Below are 16,470 nucleotides of genomic sequence, written 5' to 3' on the forward strand. Positions count from 1 at the left end.
TATGAATATTATTTTAATCTCCATACAGAAACCAACCAAAACATTTCCATCTTTTTCCTGTAAATCATTGAAGCCCTCAGATGAAATGATTGAGACCACCAATGACTCGGGGAAAACAGAGATTTTCTGCTGTATTAATTGTTTCTCTGCGTACAATAAAAGTAAAATGGAATCCTCTGCAGGTAATAGTTACTTAGCAGTTTCAGAAGTTAGCTCACTATGGACAAAACTACTGTATAACCTTGGTTTATTTCTAATATTAAAAAATGTAATGTGAATGTAATATCAATATTTTTAAAAATGTAATGTAAAAAAAAACGAGGCTGGGTACCAGTGTGGTGGCATAACAGGCTAATTTCAGCCTACAAGAACGTGCTCCGCTTCCCTCCAGCCTCCTGCCTGTGGCCTGGGAAAGCAGTGGAGGACGGCCCAAAGCCTTGGGACCCTGCACCTGCATGGGAGACCTGGAAGAGGCTCCTGGCTTCAGATCAGCTCAGCTTTGGCTGTTGAGGCCAAATGAGGAGTGAATCAGCAGATGGAAGACTTCTCTTTGTCTCTTCTCTCTCTAGAAAAGTCTGCCTTTCAAATAAAAATAAATCTTTTAAAAATAGAAGGCGGCTGGAGCAGGCGTGTGGCAGTGTTGAGCCGTGACTTACCACACCTGTGTCCCATGTTAAGCGTACCATCCCGAAGCCTGTGCTCTGCTTCGGGGCTCGCGTGCTGCCGGTGGGCTCTGGCTGATGGCACACCTCGGCTCCTGGGCCAGAGCCATTCCCACCTGCCTGGAGACCTGGGCGAGTTCCAGGTTTCTAGCTGTCGCAGGCATTTAGTCGTGAGTGAGTAGATCTGTATCTTGCTTTCAGCCTCTCACTCTGCCTTTCATGGAGATATATTTCTTTAAGAAGAAGAAAGCCATTTCAACACCAGAGATGTAATATTTATTTTCAATCAATTATTGTGTTGAATGATGTAAATACTCCTATTTTACATTTTTGCTCTTCTGAGGAACAGAGAACTTCCATTTGCTGTTTTGCTTCCTAAGTGCCAGCTGAGGTCAAGGCTGGGAGCCAGGATGGGGTGAGCACAGTGGAGCCCACACTGCCGCCAAACCAGATACTCTGATATGGGACGTTGGGATCTTAATTTTTAGACTCATGTCCACTCTATCTTTTCTTTTCTTTTCTTTTTTTTCTTTAAGATTTATTCATTTTTATTGCAAAGTCAAATATACAAAGAGGAGGAGAGACAGAGAGGAAGATCTTCCGTCCGATGATTCACTCCCCAAGTGACCACAATGGCTGGTGCTGCGCCAGTCCAAGGCAGGACCAGGAACCTCTTCCAGGTCTCCCACGCTGGTGCAGGGTCCCAAGGCTTTGGGTCATCCTCGACTGCTTTCCCAGGCCACAGCAGGGAGCTGGAAGGAGAGCGGGCTACTGGGATTAAAAATGGTGCCCAATTTGGATCCCGGCACGTTGAAGGTGAGGACTTTGGCCACTAGGCCACAGCACTGGGCCCTCTATCTTTTTATCTTAACATAAGATTTTATTTAAGGTCCTGGTGCGATGGCCTAGAGGTTAAGGTCCTTGAACTCACCGGGATCCCATATGGGTGCTGGTTCTAATCTTGGCGACTCCACTTCCCATCCAACTCCTTTCTTGTGGCCTGGGAAAGCAGTTAGAGGATGGCCACTTGGGGAACGTACCAGCTGATCAACGATCTTTTTCTCTCCTTCTATCTAAATCTTACTTTCCAATAAAAATAAACAAATCATTTAAAAAAAAACAGCATAATATTTTGAGAAAAACACACAGAGCTAGCCTTGTATTAATTTGATTGCAAATCTGGCTGTCTTTAAGCCATAATAAATATTGCAATAGCCAGCAGTATTATAGGTTAGAAATTATTTGCAGGCCAGGCACAATGGCCCAGCAGCTAAAGTCCTCTCCTTGAATGTGCCTGGATCCCTTGTGGGTGCTGGTTATGATCCCAGCGGCTCCACTTCCCATCCAGCTCCCTGCTTGTGGCCTGGGAAAGCAGTCGAGGACGGCCCAAAGCCTTGGGACCCTGCACCCACATGGGAAATCTGGAGGAAATTCCAGGCTCCTGGCTTCAGATCAGCGCAGCACTGACCGTTGCGGTTGGTTCGGGAGTGAATCATTGGATAGAAGATCTTTCTCTCTGTCTCTCCTCTCTGTATATCTGCCTTTCCAATAAAAATAAATAAATCTTTAAAAAATTATTTGCATTGTTCTTGTAATAGTTTTCATTAATTAGTGCTCTGTGATCTATTGATTCTGGTTAGTTTATAAGAAAAAATTTTACTTTTTTTTTTAAGAATTATTTATTTTTATTACAAAGTCAGATATACAGAGAGGAGGAGAGACAGAGGGGAAGATCTCCCGTCCTATGATTCACTCCCCAAGTGAAACGGCCGATGCTATGCCGATCTGAAGCCGGGAACCAGGAACTTCTTCCGGGTCTCCCACATGGGTGCAGGGTCCCAAGGCTTTGGGCCGACCTCGACTGCTTTCCCAGGCCACAAGCAGGGAACTGTATGGGAAACAGGGGCTGCCGGGATCCTAACCAGTGCCCATATGGCATTCTGCCACATGCCATAAGAAGACTTTAGCCAGTAGGCTACCTCTCCTGGCCCATAAGCAATATTTTCATTCATTTATTTATTTTTTAGTGAATGCTTCTGTGATCCAGGGTTCTTCAACAGAGCTGCTTTCTCCAAAGACAGACTCAATTCCAGTTATAAGCAATATAGTGTCACTGGCGGATACTCCTGCTGCCCTGCCCATCATGACTACTGATGTCCTACAAGGTATTAAGTTGACATAAAGGCATTTGGCACAAGTACTCTTCTGTCATACTTCATAAATCGATGTTAAATTTGCTTTTTGTGATATTGACTATGTGATTTGGGTATATTATTATTATTCTGTCATATGTAGTGTAAAATCTCACCATTTATGTTCTGCTTTGTTTTAATAGGTGCGGTTTCTTCCATAACAGAAAATGTCGTTGTGGATGTAAGTTTTATTTTGAGGTTTTTTTGGGGTTTTTTGTTTGTTTGTTTTGGTTTTTTGGTTTTGTTTTGTTTGCTACTGTCTTCTATAATCATAAGAATATTTAAACAGAAATATCATTTATTTCCCCCTGGGTTCCTCTTTTTTAAAAATAGTAAGCAGTTCTAGTCATGTGAGCCATAAAATTATTTTTATTATGATCACCTATCAAAATATCTTGTTAATATTTAGTGTTGGGTCTATGTTGCAAATAAGTAAGTTATAATTGTTAGTGTTTCCCCCTAGTGGAGCTCATACTGTATAACTCACCCATTTGTTTCCTGGTTACTAAAACAGATGCATAGTCAGTATTTTGAATATTTGAGAACTGTTAAAAAGACAATTGTAACTTTATCATTTTCTCCCAAAGATCTCTAAGCGCTCACCCAGTGAGAGCAGCCAGGACGTTGCTGACGGTGTGGAGCCGCCCGACGTTTCGCTCGGTCAGCACACGGGCGATTCCACTGTGGAAGTACAGAATGAGAACTTGCCAGACCAAAGTCCTGCATGCAATATAAAATCTACAGAAATCGGTGATAAACTCTGTCACCTAAAATGCACACCCAGAATACCAAAAGTAAAAATTAAAACACGAAATCTTAAAAAGCATTGGTGTCCCAACTTGCAGCGTTTGCAGTACAGTATTAAAAAAGATGTAACATTCTGTTACTCATGCCAGTTGTTCTACCAGAAGAGTTTCAGCTATGCTAGAGAGTCATGTGCAAGCCAAGAAATTGCCAATTGGAAAAAAATTCTGGACAAATTCAGAAAGCATGAGAAAAGTGAGATGCACTTGAAGTCACTGCAGTTTTGGAGGGAATACCAGTTTTGTGATGAAGCGGTCAGTGATAATTTATCCATCCATTCAAAACAGATTGAAGACAATAAAAAATACCTAAAGCTTATCATTGAAAATATTTTATTTCTTGGGAAACAATGTTTACCCTTGGGAGGAAACGACCAGTCCATTTCATCTGTAAATAAGGGCAATTTTTTAGAATTGTTGGAAATCCGAGCCAAAGATAAAGGAGAAGAAGTATTTCGGCTTATGAATTCACAAATTGATTTCTACAATAGTGCGCAAATTCAGAATGATATCATTGAGATAATAAAGACCGAAATGTTACAGGATATTGTGAGTGAGATCAACGTCTCTGCAGCTTTTTCAATAATCTGTGATGAGACAGCTGATAGCACTGGTAAGGAGCAGCTGTGTGTCTGTGTCAGATACCCCCAGAGGACAGCCAAGACCGTCGTGGTTAAAGAGAGATTCTTGGGGTTTGTTGATAATGAAGAGATGAATGAACCCAACTTACATAGTACCATCAAAACTTACCTGCAGCACATTGGAGTTGATTTGAATAAAATATGTGGCCAGGCCTATGATAGTACGACAAATTTGAGGATAAAATTTAATAAAATTGCAGCAGAATTCAAGAAGGAAGAGCCAAGAGCCTTATATATACATTGCTACGCACATTTTTTGGATTTGTCCGTAATTAGGTTTTGTCAAGAAATGAAAGAACTTCGAAGTACTCTGAAAACTCTGAATTCTCTATTCAGCACTATGTATAGGTCTGGGGAGACACTGGCAAATTTTCGAAACCTTTGTAAGCTGAGTCAGAGCAAAACATGCAAAAAACACATGTCACAGTCCTGCTGGGCCGTCCATGACCGCACGCTGTTGTCTGTGGTGGACGGGCTGCCGGAGATCATCGGGACGCTGGCAGCGCTCGTGTCCAGCCCTTCTGCAGACACGAGATGGAGTGATGAACTGAGTGATTTGTTAGCCTCCGTTTCCAAGTTCGAATTCATATTTTGCCTGAAATTTCTTTATCGAGTGCTCAGTGTGACAGGAATTCTTTCCAAAGAACTTCAGAGTGACACCATAGACATTTTTTCTTTGTCCTCAAAACTAGAAGCAATTTTGGAATGTTTGTCATCTGAGAGAGATGATGTATACTTCAAAACCATCTGGGATGGAGCAGAGGAAATATGTGAGAAAATAACCTCTCGAGGTGTTGAAGTTGAAATGCCCACTCTTCAGAAAAGAAGAAAAATCCAGAGAACAATAGACCTGGACAGTTCAGACGGTGTGTTCTATCCTGCCTCAACGGAAGAACATTATAAGGTCACTATTTATTACCAAGGATTGGATACTATAGTACAAAATTTAAAATTATGTTTCTCAGAATTTGATTATTACAAGATGAAACAGATTTCAGAACTGTTGTTTAAGTGGAATGAACCATTAAATGAGGCAATAGCCAAGCAGGTTCAAGAGTTTTATAAACTTGACGCAGATATTATCCCAGAACTTAGATTTTATCGGCATTACGCAAAGCTCAACTTTGTCATTGATCACGACTATATCAATTTCGTCAATCTGGGCTGTTTGTTTATTCAGCACGGCCTTCACAATAACATCCCTGGCCTCTCCAAGCTGTTGTACATCGCTCTGTCTTGGCCGATTACATCCGCCAATGTTGAGAACTCGTACTCGACCCTGCCTCATCTGAAAACCTACTTATTCCGTACCATGGGTCAGGAGCGGCTTAGTGGCCTGGCACTCATGGCTGTGGAGCAAGAATTGGTAAATAAACTGATGCAGCCTGAACGACTCAATGGAATTGTAGAAAGGTTTATCAATCAGATGAAGGATATATGACGCCTACTCACTTGAGCCCTTGTAATCCCGTTGAAATGCTAGCTTAACAAGTAGCCATTTCCAACGTGTGGCACGTTCACATAGTTCAGAATTCAAAAGACACAGAATGATAACACAGTGATGTTTTCTTTCATTGCCTATTTGCTCCCTCCTTCCTGAAGTAGTACCTGTTTTCCAAATAACTTCCTATCAATAGTACTGCACAGTGCACTCAATTCTTGAGCATATATTCTTTGTGAATACCATGGTAATCGTGAGATGGTCCCTTATCCATCCAAAAAGTTTCTTTTCTCACAACGAAAGACTTCATTTTTTGGGTACACCACTATATATATTTGAGCAGTGCCTTCTGACACTTTCATGTGTTCTAGTCTTTTGCTGTTACTAATAACACTTTGTTAACTTTGTACGTAAGTCATATTGCACATGAATGAGTTACTGTAAAAAGGCCAGCCAAGACGAGTTTGTAGGTCAGGAGATCTGTGTATTTTTATATTTGATGCTGATATAATGCTTTCTGTAAGCACAGTGCTGGTTACAGTCCCACAGTACAGGAGAGTGCCTACTGCGATTTCCTCAAATCTTTTTATGGTTTGTTTTTAATAAAGATTTATTTTCATTACAAAGTCAGTACAGAGAGAAGATCATCCTATGATTCACTCCAGAAGTGAATGCAATGGCCAGTGCTGAGCCAATCCAAAACCAGGAACCGGAAACTTCCTCCAGTTCTCCCACGCGAGTGCAGGGTCCCAAGGCTTTGAGCCATCCAAGTAGGGAGCTGGATGGGAAGTGGAGCTGCCAGGAGTAGAACTGGCGCCCATATGGGATCCTGGTGCATTCAAGGCAAGGATGTTAGCCACTAGGCCACAATACCGGGCCCTATTTCCTCAGATCTTTATAAAGTGTTACTTAAGGTTTGATCATTACAAAAAAAAAAATCAGATGTTGATTTAATAGAAGTTTGTATTTCCACTCAAGCATGGGATGGATTATGTGCTTATTGAGCCATTTGTATTTCCTTTTCTGTGAATTATAACATTAATACTAAATATTGCTATCTTTGGTTTGTCCATTCCAACTGAATGTACATTCAACATGAAAATGTTTCATGAAAATATGACTGTTTTTCAAATAAATAGCCTACAAAAAGGATTCTCTTTTTTTAAAAAAAAAAAAGATTTATTTATTTATTTTTATTACAAAGTCAGATATATAGAGAGAAGGAGAGACAGAGAGGAAGATCTTCCATCCGATGATTCACTCCCCAAGTGGCCACAATAGCCGGTACTGCACCGATCCGAAGCCAGGATCCAGGAACCTCTTCTGGGTCTCCCACGTGGGTGCAAGGTCCCAAGGCTTTGGGCCGTCCTTGACTGCTTTCCCAGGCCACAAGCAGGGAGCTGGATGGGAAGTGGAGCTGCCGGGATTAGAACCGGCACCCATATGGGATCCCAGCGAGTTCAAGGCGAGGACTTTTAGCCGCTAGGCCATGCTGCCGGGCCCCAAGGATTCTTGTTTTGTTATACTTTAAAAATACTTAAACTGAAAGGGTGAATCTGTTCCAAAAGGCTTGGGACAGTGTTGGCCGGGCTTGGGCCTAGATTTTTGCGTGTGTTGGAGGTTTGTTTCTGCGGCACTTTTCTCTAGCTGTTTCTCACTCTTCCTCATCAATTTATATAATTTTTGTTTTACTAGAAAGGGCATTGGTGAAATAGTCACTTTCCTGCAGATGTATTTAAGTTGAAGTGGAAGTATTTTTTTTATTACAAAGCCAGACTTACAGAGAGGAGAGACAAAGATCTTCCATCTGCTGGTTCACTCACCAAGCAGCTGCAAAGCCAGAGCTGAGCCGATCTGGATTCGGGAGCTTCTTGCAGGTCTTCCATGCAGGTGCAAGCTCCCAAAGCCTTGGACTGTCATCAGTTGTTTTTCTAGGCCACAATCAGGGAGCTAGATGGGAAGTCGAGCAGCCAAGATATGAACCAGTGTGTCCATATGGGATCCCAGCACATGCAAGGCAAGGACTTTAGCCAGTAGGCTACTGTGCCAGGCCCATGCTTTGTTATTTTTAACATAAACCAATACGAAGAATGTGAACAACAGCCAGTCCTGTTAAATTCTGACATTGGTGTACTCACAATCTCAAATTGAGGCAGAAAATACAGTGAAGCCCCATTACAAGTCATTGATTATGTGGTATACTCATGCGTTTGAAGTTTGTTTTGTCTTGTTTTGTTTGCTGCCAGAGCAGTTGTTTTTTTGTTGTTGTTGTTGTTTTGACAATCTTTATATAGTTAATTAGGGTAAAAAGGTACAAGGGCTATAGGAAAGTGGATAAGACTAGTATTTTTTCCATATTGTTTCCTTCATGTTTAAAGGGGGTATTAAGGGAGAAGGCCCACCCAGTTTCCCACCCTCCCCAGGTCCCGGATGTAGGGCATGCGCTGAGGTTCTTGCTCAGGTGGTTTTGATATTTCAACAGTTATGAATCGCTGCCAATCTTGTCACTCCAAGCACTATGAGGTCGTTGAAAAATGACATAGTCCATCATAGCTTAGATGGTTGGTTGACCTGTTGTTCTGTCTTCTCTCTTTTCTTGGTTGGGGTTCTGAGTCCAGCATTTAGATTAGGAAGATCTCCAGAGAAACTTCTTGTATGTGCTGGCAAGTACAGGGCCTGGCACAGTCCATCGCTCCAATCAGCTGGTGGTTGTAATTGCTGGGTTGGTTCTGTTTTCACTCCCGACTTCCACTGGAACCAATGGGTGTTGCAGTCCAGCCTAGTTCTGCCCAGCACATACTTGGCCCTCACATAAACCAGTGGGAGCTGCAGCCTAGTTGGAGTGAACCACAATAACCCCCACCAGGCCCGCCCCCTACCCTGGTTTGCCAGTAAGTGTAGCAGTAGTCCAGTCTGTCCCACACCCTATTTCACCCCAGCGCTATCTTAGTTTTATGTCGTCCTGTGGAAGTGGTAACCCAAGAGGGATGAGCCCACTATTTCCCTCCCAGGTCTCTCCCACTCCCAGATTCCAGCTGATGCTGCGTCTAAGCCCAAACAACCCTCACCCACTTTAATTTTGTTTGCACCAGTAGGAATAATCCGCCCAGCCCGGCTTTTCCCTGATCTAGTCCACATGAGGCCCACAGGTGTTGCAGCCCTGCCTAGTCTGGTCTGCCCCCATCCCAGCCTATGCTCTCCTGCAGGAGTATCTGTGCAGCAAAGGAACCCTCCCTTATTCCCCCTGCTGGCTCTGCCCCTTCCCTTCCTTATTCTCTCGCTGGTTGGGCGCTGCGGTCCCTTCCGGTACAGGCAACCTCACCTCAGCATTCCGTATTGTGCACTAGTCATTGTTGCAACCGAACCTGGTTTGACCCACACTGGTTCCTGAATTTGCCAGTGGATGACGTGGACAGATTCAGCCTAGTCTTCCCCCAACCCCTGCCAATTGTATGCCAGTGGGTAGCTTTCCATGGCCTTTTCTGGGCTGTTTCCTATCATGTTTCTTGCGTTTACCTGCCGGGTCTGTGTCCTGCCAGAGGAGTTGCCCAGGCTCCTCCATCAGAACCTCTCCCAATGCCAGGTTTCATGCTTACCAGTGGGTCCATGAGCCAACCCTACTCAGTCCACCTCCTGTCATAGCAGGAACAGTAGCTTTTCCTGACTGGCCTTCCACCCAATCTGGTTCTTGCTGTTGGATGTTCCAGCCCAGCCATGGCTCGTCCATACCCACGTATGGCTCACACATGGCTCAGTAGGGGTTTGAGATCTTGCCTAGTCCATCCCACATCTGCCCTGGTCCTCTAGGACACCAGGGGGTAGTCGGGGTCCAGCCCGGTTCAGTGCATCCAATCCCAGTCCACACTTGTGCCAAGGGAGACTACAACTGTTTCCAGATCAGAACGCAGCCCCCCTTCCAGGCCATGTGCCTCTTGGTGGGAACCTCAGACCAACTAGGGTTGTCCCCTTGGCTCCCCAACCGGGTCTGTTCCCAGCCATAGATCACTTGCCTGCCAATGGATGCTCTGACTCAGCTTGGCACAGCCCCTCACCTGTCCCGACCTCTGCCTTAGACACTGTGGCTTAGCGTCCCTGGCTCCCACAGACCAGCAGGTACAAGAGCCTAGCTCGGCATGACCTCTGCTCCCTCCTGGTTTCTAGTTTTGCTTGTGGGCTAAGGTTTGCTCAGTGCTGCCTGATCTATTCTGTTGCATTACCAATTGACACATTGGCCAGCTGTTGGAGCCACTTTTGCAGGCAAGCCCCAAGCCATAGCTTCTGCATGACTGGTATTTGGTGGTCGGCATTGTTCAGTAATTACAAGTTTTACAAAGGAAGAGTTATTGCCATGGGATCTTTACGAAGGTTTCAGGTCCAAGAAACACAATGGGTCAACCTGGAGCTAATTAAGCAGCAACTCAAAGAACCAAAACCCCAGAGCTCCCCAGCCTGGCTCCAAATGGCGCCCGGGAACAGCTCACCACGTGCACATGGTGGCTGTCATCTGGGATCCAGGCATGAGACGCCCCATCCTGAGACCCATCCGCATTTGAAGTTTAAGCCTGACACAAAAACTGGCTTTAGTTTTTCTGTTTAAGATTTATTTATTTTTAAATATGTTTTTGTTTTGTTTGCTTATTGGAAAGACAGGTACATAGAAGCAGAGACAGAAAAATCTTCCATCTGCTGGTTCTCTCCCCAAGTGGCCGCCAGGAGCCTTTTCCAGGTCTCCCACGCGGGTGCAGGATCCTAATGCTCTGGGCTGTCCTTGACTGCCTTCCCAGGCCACAGGCAGGGAGCTGGAAGGGAAGCGGGGCTGCCGGGATAGAACCGGCACCCAAATGGGATCCCGGGTGTGCAAGGCGAGGGCCTTAACCACTGCGCCATCGCGCCGGGCCCTCTGAATTTTATTTTTTTAAAGATTTGTTTTAGGGCCCGGCGCGATGGCGCAGTGGTTAAGGCCCTCGCCTTGCACGCCCGGGATCCCATATGGGCGCCGGTTCTATCCCGGCAGCCCCGCTTCCCTTCCAGCTCCCTGCCTGTGGCCCGGGAAGGCAGTCAAGGACGGCCCAAAGACTTGGGACCCTGCACCCGCGTGGGAGACCCGGAAGAGGCTCCTGGCTTCGGATCGGCATAGTATCGGCCCGTTGCGCTCACTTGGGGAGTGAATCATCGGACGGAAGATCTTCCTTTCTGTCTCTCCTCTCTGTATATCCGCCTTTCCAATGGAAAAATAATAAAAATAAATCTTTAAAAAAGATTTGTTTTAAAAGTTAAAAGATAGAGGTAGAAAGGGAGGAAACGTCATTGGCTAGTTCGGCCTCCAATGGCCACAGTGGCAGAAGCTGGGCCAGGCTGAAGCCAGAAGCCGGAGCTCTTAAGCTGTGAGTATCGGACCCAGTTACTTAGACTAGCATCCTATCCATTTCCAGGCACTAATTTAGCAGGAAACTAGATTAGAAGTGAGGCAGCCAGGGCCTGGCGTGATAGCATAGCAGCTAAAGTCCTCGCCTTAAACACACCGGGATCCAATATGGGTACCAGTTCATATTGTGGCAGTACTGCTTCCCATCCAGCTCCCTGTTTGTGGCCTGGAAAAGCAGTCAAGGACAGCCCAGAGCATTAGGATCCTGCACCCGTGTGGGAGACCTGGAAAAGGCTCCTGGCTTTGGATTGGCTCAGCTCTAGCTGTTGGAGCTACTTGGGGAATGAATCAACAGATCTTCCTCTCTGTCTCTCCTCCTCTCTGTATATCTGTCTTTCCAATAAAAGTAAATTTAAAAAAAAAGTGAGGCAACCAGATTTGAATCTTACATCACAGGTTGTGGCTTAAGCTGCTGCACTTCCACACTGGGTTGGTGAGCAGCAAGGCACCAAGGCCTTGAGGAGGGGGCAGCCTTTACTGATACTGTTAGTACCACTGCACTGGCATGAGGCTCTGTTGGATTCATGTGCAAAAAGACACAACCTCCAAGAGGGACATTTCTTTATATATCTTTGTAGCTTGTCCGCCATAAACAGTGACACATCTTTTTTATTGTCTTGCTGCTGCTACATGGCAGCTATAGGAACTGATGGAAAGCAACACATGTGGTTAGTTACTGGTTGAACTAATTTCCTTTAACATATCCAGTCGTCTCTGCATACACTTGGCATGGGTTGGGGGCAGACCAGGCTGACCCTGTTCACATCACCCGCTGGCGAATTCAAGCACAGGAACAGAGTGTGGGTCGAGCCAGGTTCGGTTGCAACACATACCAGTACGCATTGAGGAATGCCAAGGTGAGATGAGCCGTACCAGATGTGGTTGCAGGGCCCAAACAGCACATGTGAAATCCAGAGGGAAGGAGGCAAAGCCGACAGGGGAATGTGGGCTCCCCAGCTGGACAACTACTTCCATTGGAAAGCGTGATTTGGGATGGGGGCAGACCAGACTAGGCAGGGCTACAACACCTGTGGGCCTCATGTGAGCAAGATAAGGGAAGGGCCAGGGTGGGCTGACTGTTCCAACTGGTCCAAGCAAAAATTAGAGTGGGTGAGGTGAGGGTTGTTTGGGCTTAGCCACAGCATTAGCTGGTAGAGGCTGGCACTGCAACTGAACTGCTGATCTTAGAACCCCAACCATGAAGAGACTGTTAGCCAGTGGACTCTGAATAGGTTTCATTGCGATTTTCCAGAACGGCGAGATTGGCAGCAATCCAGAACTGATGAACTATAAAACTGAGCAGGACCTTCAGAGCGCGCCTCCCGTTGGGGATCTGGGATGGGTGGGAGGGTGGGTGCGGTTTTTCCCTTTGTTACTCTCCTAACCTCAGATAGAGGGAAAAATGATATTAGTGTGGAAACAATGGTATTACCCACTTTCACCTTGTAGCCCTTGACCCTTTGTACCCTGATCAACTAAGTGCCGGAGTCCAGCTCCAGCTGAGTTCGGAGCTCGGGAAGGGTGCATGGAGTCAGCGATAAAGAAAGACAGACACAGACACTTGTTGCATTTTTGCTGCTTCCTTGCTTCTTGCTTGCTTGCCTCTGCTTGCTTTTTCAAGAAGAAGCTGTTCTTTTTATTTTCTTAGACACATCACAAACTTCTGCACAAACGTTTGATTTTTTATCTTTTACTTTAGAACTAAGACAGCATGCACAGATGTTCAATTAATTTTTACTTCATGGTCAACCAGGTGCTCTTAAAGATAATTCTGTAAGTTACTATAATCAGTTTCTTTAAAGCAAGCCGTTATTCATTCTTCAGAAGTGGCCACTAGGTGACAGCCAGAACTCCAAGGCCAAGGCACAGATGGTTACCTACTAATTAGTAAAACATTCTTACTACATTTTATTTTCACAACTTTATCTATCACATAATGGGAGAAATACATCAAAAGAGAAAAAATATAAGGGTCTAAGACAAAAAGTTTCAAACATTAAATCCCCCTACGACTGCAGGCTCTACAGCCTCATAAGCAATCAAACAATAATCAAAAGTATATCTCTGTGATGTTAATAGAATCATCCTATATTTCCTCTAGTTAAAAGATTATGTAAGCGGCTAAAGCAGCTACATTTTCTATGCTCTAAAGAGTTGCAAGGACAGGTTAACCTTTAAGGTCACAGCAACTATATTTTTGCCATAGCAGTTTCAGCTCATACTCCCATCACTTCCATTAGTTTGTAAAATTCTTGTTAAGCCGTTTCCCAGAAGGCATGCTATATGTCTGGGCCCGATTTCAGGGTAATGGGTAGGCACACAATAAGGTGTCCAGAAATGGCATGGGTTTAATTGTACTCCTGTGCGCAGTTAAAGGCCCACTCACTAAGACATCAATAACATTAACTCTTAAGCTCACAGTAGTTGCCAAAACCATCTCACAGGGGCAAACAATGCCTCAATAGATTACAGAATTCTTAGTGGGGTGCTTGAGTGTCCATGCAAACAGGGGGTAACACTGCATCAAGGAGGTCAGAGAGAAATCCGCCGGGCCCTGCCAAACAGCTGGAAGCTCCCCAGGCCCTGCCAAGCAGGGAGCTGTTCTCTTCACACCTTCCTGCCATCCATACCTACTGCATGGACCCCAGCAACTAAGTAAGATTATTAAAAAATAATTAAAAAAAAAAAAAACATATCCAGTAGTCTCTGCACACATACCAACTGAGCTGGCTGCTGTTTTGGCTTTGGTTAACACCATTTTTCTGTGCAGAGGATCAGGCTAAAATAGTTACAAGCAAATAGATAAAAGATAATAGATAATCTATTATCTTTCTGAACTTGTGCTTCTCATACTAATCCCTCACTGTTGCTGCGTGAATCCAGGGTGGCAGGGGTGGTTCTGTTTGTTTCAATGTTTGAAGTTACTATTTTGTGGCTTTTCACAGGTTCAAGGTAGTTCGTAGAATTCTGAGAATATAGCAGTTCCATTTTCCCCTCCACCACTCCCTTCTCTTTCTCTCATCTCCTTCCCTCTCTCCCATTTGTCTCCTTCACTTTGGAGCTAACATTGATTTAATTTGTAGTATAGCCAAGGGCTTCATGGTTCAACTTAAAAGCAAGAAGATCCTAGTTTAAGGGAAATACAGGAAGGGCTACAATCAAGCAAATGGAAAAAGTGACTATCCATATGCAATTAATTTTATAGTAAACGCAGATCAGTAAAGTTGCAGTAATGTTCTTTTTTTGAAAATGATATTTGCAGAGAAGAGAGACAAAGATCTTTGTCCAGTGATTCACTCCCCAAAGGGATGCAATGGTAGGAGGTGAGCCAATCCTAAGTCTCCCACATGTGTACAGGGACCTAAGATTTGGGGCCATCCTCTTCTATGCAAGTGTTAAAACACTCCAGCAATGGCTGGAGCTGAACCAATCCGAAGCCACGAGCCAGGAGCTCTTCCAGGTCTCCCATGTGGGTGCAGGAACCCAAGGCTTTGGGCCATCCTCCACTGTTTTCCCAGGCCACAAGCAGGGAGCTGGATGGGAAGTGGAGCTGCCGGGATTAGAACTTTGGCCCATATGAGATCCCAGCACATGCAAGGCAAGGACTTTAGCTGCTAGGCCCTGTTTCTTTTTCTTTTAGAATTGATTTTTATCTGCAAGGCACAATTAAGGAGAAAAGACAAAGCTTCCATCTGCTGGCTCACTTCCTAAATGGCTAGAGCTGAGCCAATCCAAATCCCAGAGCCAGGAGCTTCTTCCAGGTCTCCTACATGGGTACAAGGTCCCAAGGCTTCAGGCCATCCTAACTCTTTCCACAGTCACAAGCAAAGAGCTAAATGAACAGTGAAGAAGCTGGGATACGAACTGGCATCCATGTGTGATCTTGGCATTTGCAAGGTGAGGATTTAATCATTGAGCAGTCGCACCAGGCCCCAAATGTTTGTTTTCCCAAAAGGCCAGAATCGCAGTGTACTATGTTAAGCCACCACCCACAACAACAGCACTTATGGGCGGTGGTTTGACTCCTAGCTGATCCACCTCAGTCTAGCTCCTGGCTAATATGCCTGGAAAAACAGAGCATGTCTCAGACATCTGGGAGCCTGCCATGTGAGACACTCATGGAGTTCTAGGCTCCGGGCTCTGACGTGGCCTAGCCCGAAACTGCAGCCCTGTGAGGAACCAGTCCATTCTTTCTCCAATTCTGCCTTTCAAGTAACAAAACAAAACAAACAAACAAAAAAAATCTACTGATAAATGTGGTTGCTTTCATATTTTCTCATCATGACATTGAATGACAAATCAATGAAATTACTAGTTTGCATTCCACTCAAAGGTGACTGAAGTATAAAAGCCACAACCTCACAATCAACTTATGAACATTGCCTCCATGACCGCCATCTAAGAAATCCAGACGATGAAAACTCTGGTAACTAGATTGGCCAGAGAGCCACTGCCATAAGGAATGATCAAATACAGCGACTCAGTGAAGGAGAGAGGAGGCTGGACTCTCAACGTTTGAATTACATCAAGGCAAGGCTCATCAAGGCACAGCAGTGTCATTAAAAGGCAGTTCCACCTGTGCACTCTGAAGTGGCCAGCCTGGTTGAGCAGAAATTGCCTTCTCAAAGAGATGGGACTCGAGTCCCACGGCAGCAGTGGACTAGGGTTCAAAGCTCTGCCAGGTCCTCCCTGCTCCACACACTCCTGGTTCTAGGAGCAGTTGGTGCTTCTGAAGCCATTTTAGTTGCATAATATCCAGTAAACTAGGCTGTCTGTTGAGATAACTTACATGATTTCAATCTCCAGACTGAACTCTGATGGAATATCACACCCACAAACCAGGCAAAGTGAGGAGTTTGGCCGCTAGGCCCAAAGTAGACAAATCTTAAAAAAAAAAAAAAAAAAAAAAAAGGGCCTGGCCGCTACAGTCCTCGCCTTGAACGCCCCAGGATCCCATATGGGTGCAGGTTCTAATCCCGGCAGCTCCACTTCCCATCCAGCTCCCTGACTGTGGCCCTGGAAAGCAGTCGAGGATGGCCCAAAGCCTTGGGTCACTGCACCCGTGTGGGAGACCCAGAAGAGGTTCCTGGTTCCCAGCTTTGGATCAGCATAGCATCGGCCGTTGCGCTCACTTGGGGAGTGAATCATCAGGCGGAAGATCTTCCTCTCTGTCTCTCCTCCTCTCTGTATATCTGACTTTCCAATAAGAATAAATAAACCTTAAAAAAAAAAGAATCCTGTCAACATATGAGAGTGTGTGATGACCTACCTTGGATCTCTAAACACATGTGCAGTCTGACTGAATA

At 45.0% G+C, this 16,470-nt stretch overlaps 1 protein-coding gene across 1 annotated transcript in view; it reads left to right on the forward strand.

Annotated features, from left to right (window-relative positions):
• Positions 1-6,370, forward strand: part of ZMYM1 (zinc finger MYM-type containing 1) — a 31,249-nt gene extending 24,879 nt beyond the window's left edge. Inside the window, exons 7-10 of the mRNA XM_040974186.1 lie at positions 29-182; positions 2,690-2,827; positions 2,998-3,035; positions 3,442-6,370. Of these exons, the coding sequence (XP_040830120.1) occupies positions 29-182; positions 2,690-2,827; positions 2,998-3,035; positions 3,442-5,739 (2,628 nt within the window). The 3' untranslated portion in view covers positions 5,740-6,370. The remainder of the gene's footprint in view (positions 1-28; positions 183-2,689; positions 2,828-2,997; positions 3,036-3,441) is intronic.
• Positions 6,371-16,470: the final 10,100 nt, after the last annotated feature.

The sequence above is a fragment of the Ochotona curzoniae genome, unplaced genomic scaffold (genome assembly GCF_017591425.1).
Source record: "Ochotona curzoniae isolate NIBS_2020 unplaced genomic scaffold, NIBS_Ocur_1.0 contig_2404, whole genome shotgun sequence".
Lineage (NCBI taxonomy): Eukaryota > Metazoa > Chordata > Mammalia > Lagomorpha > Ochotonidae > Ochotona > Ochotona curzoniae.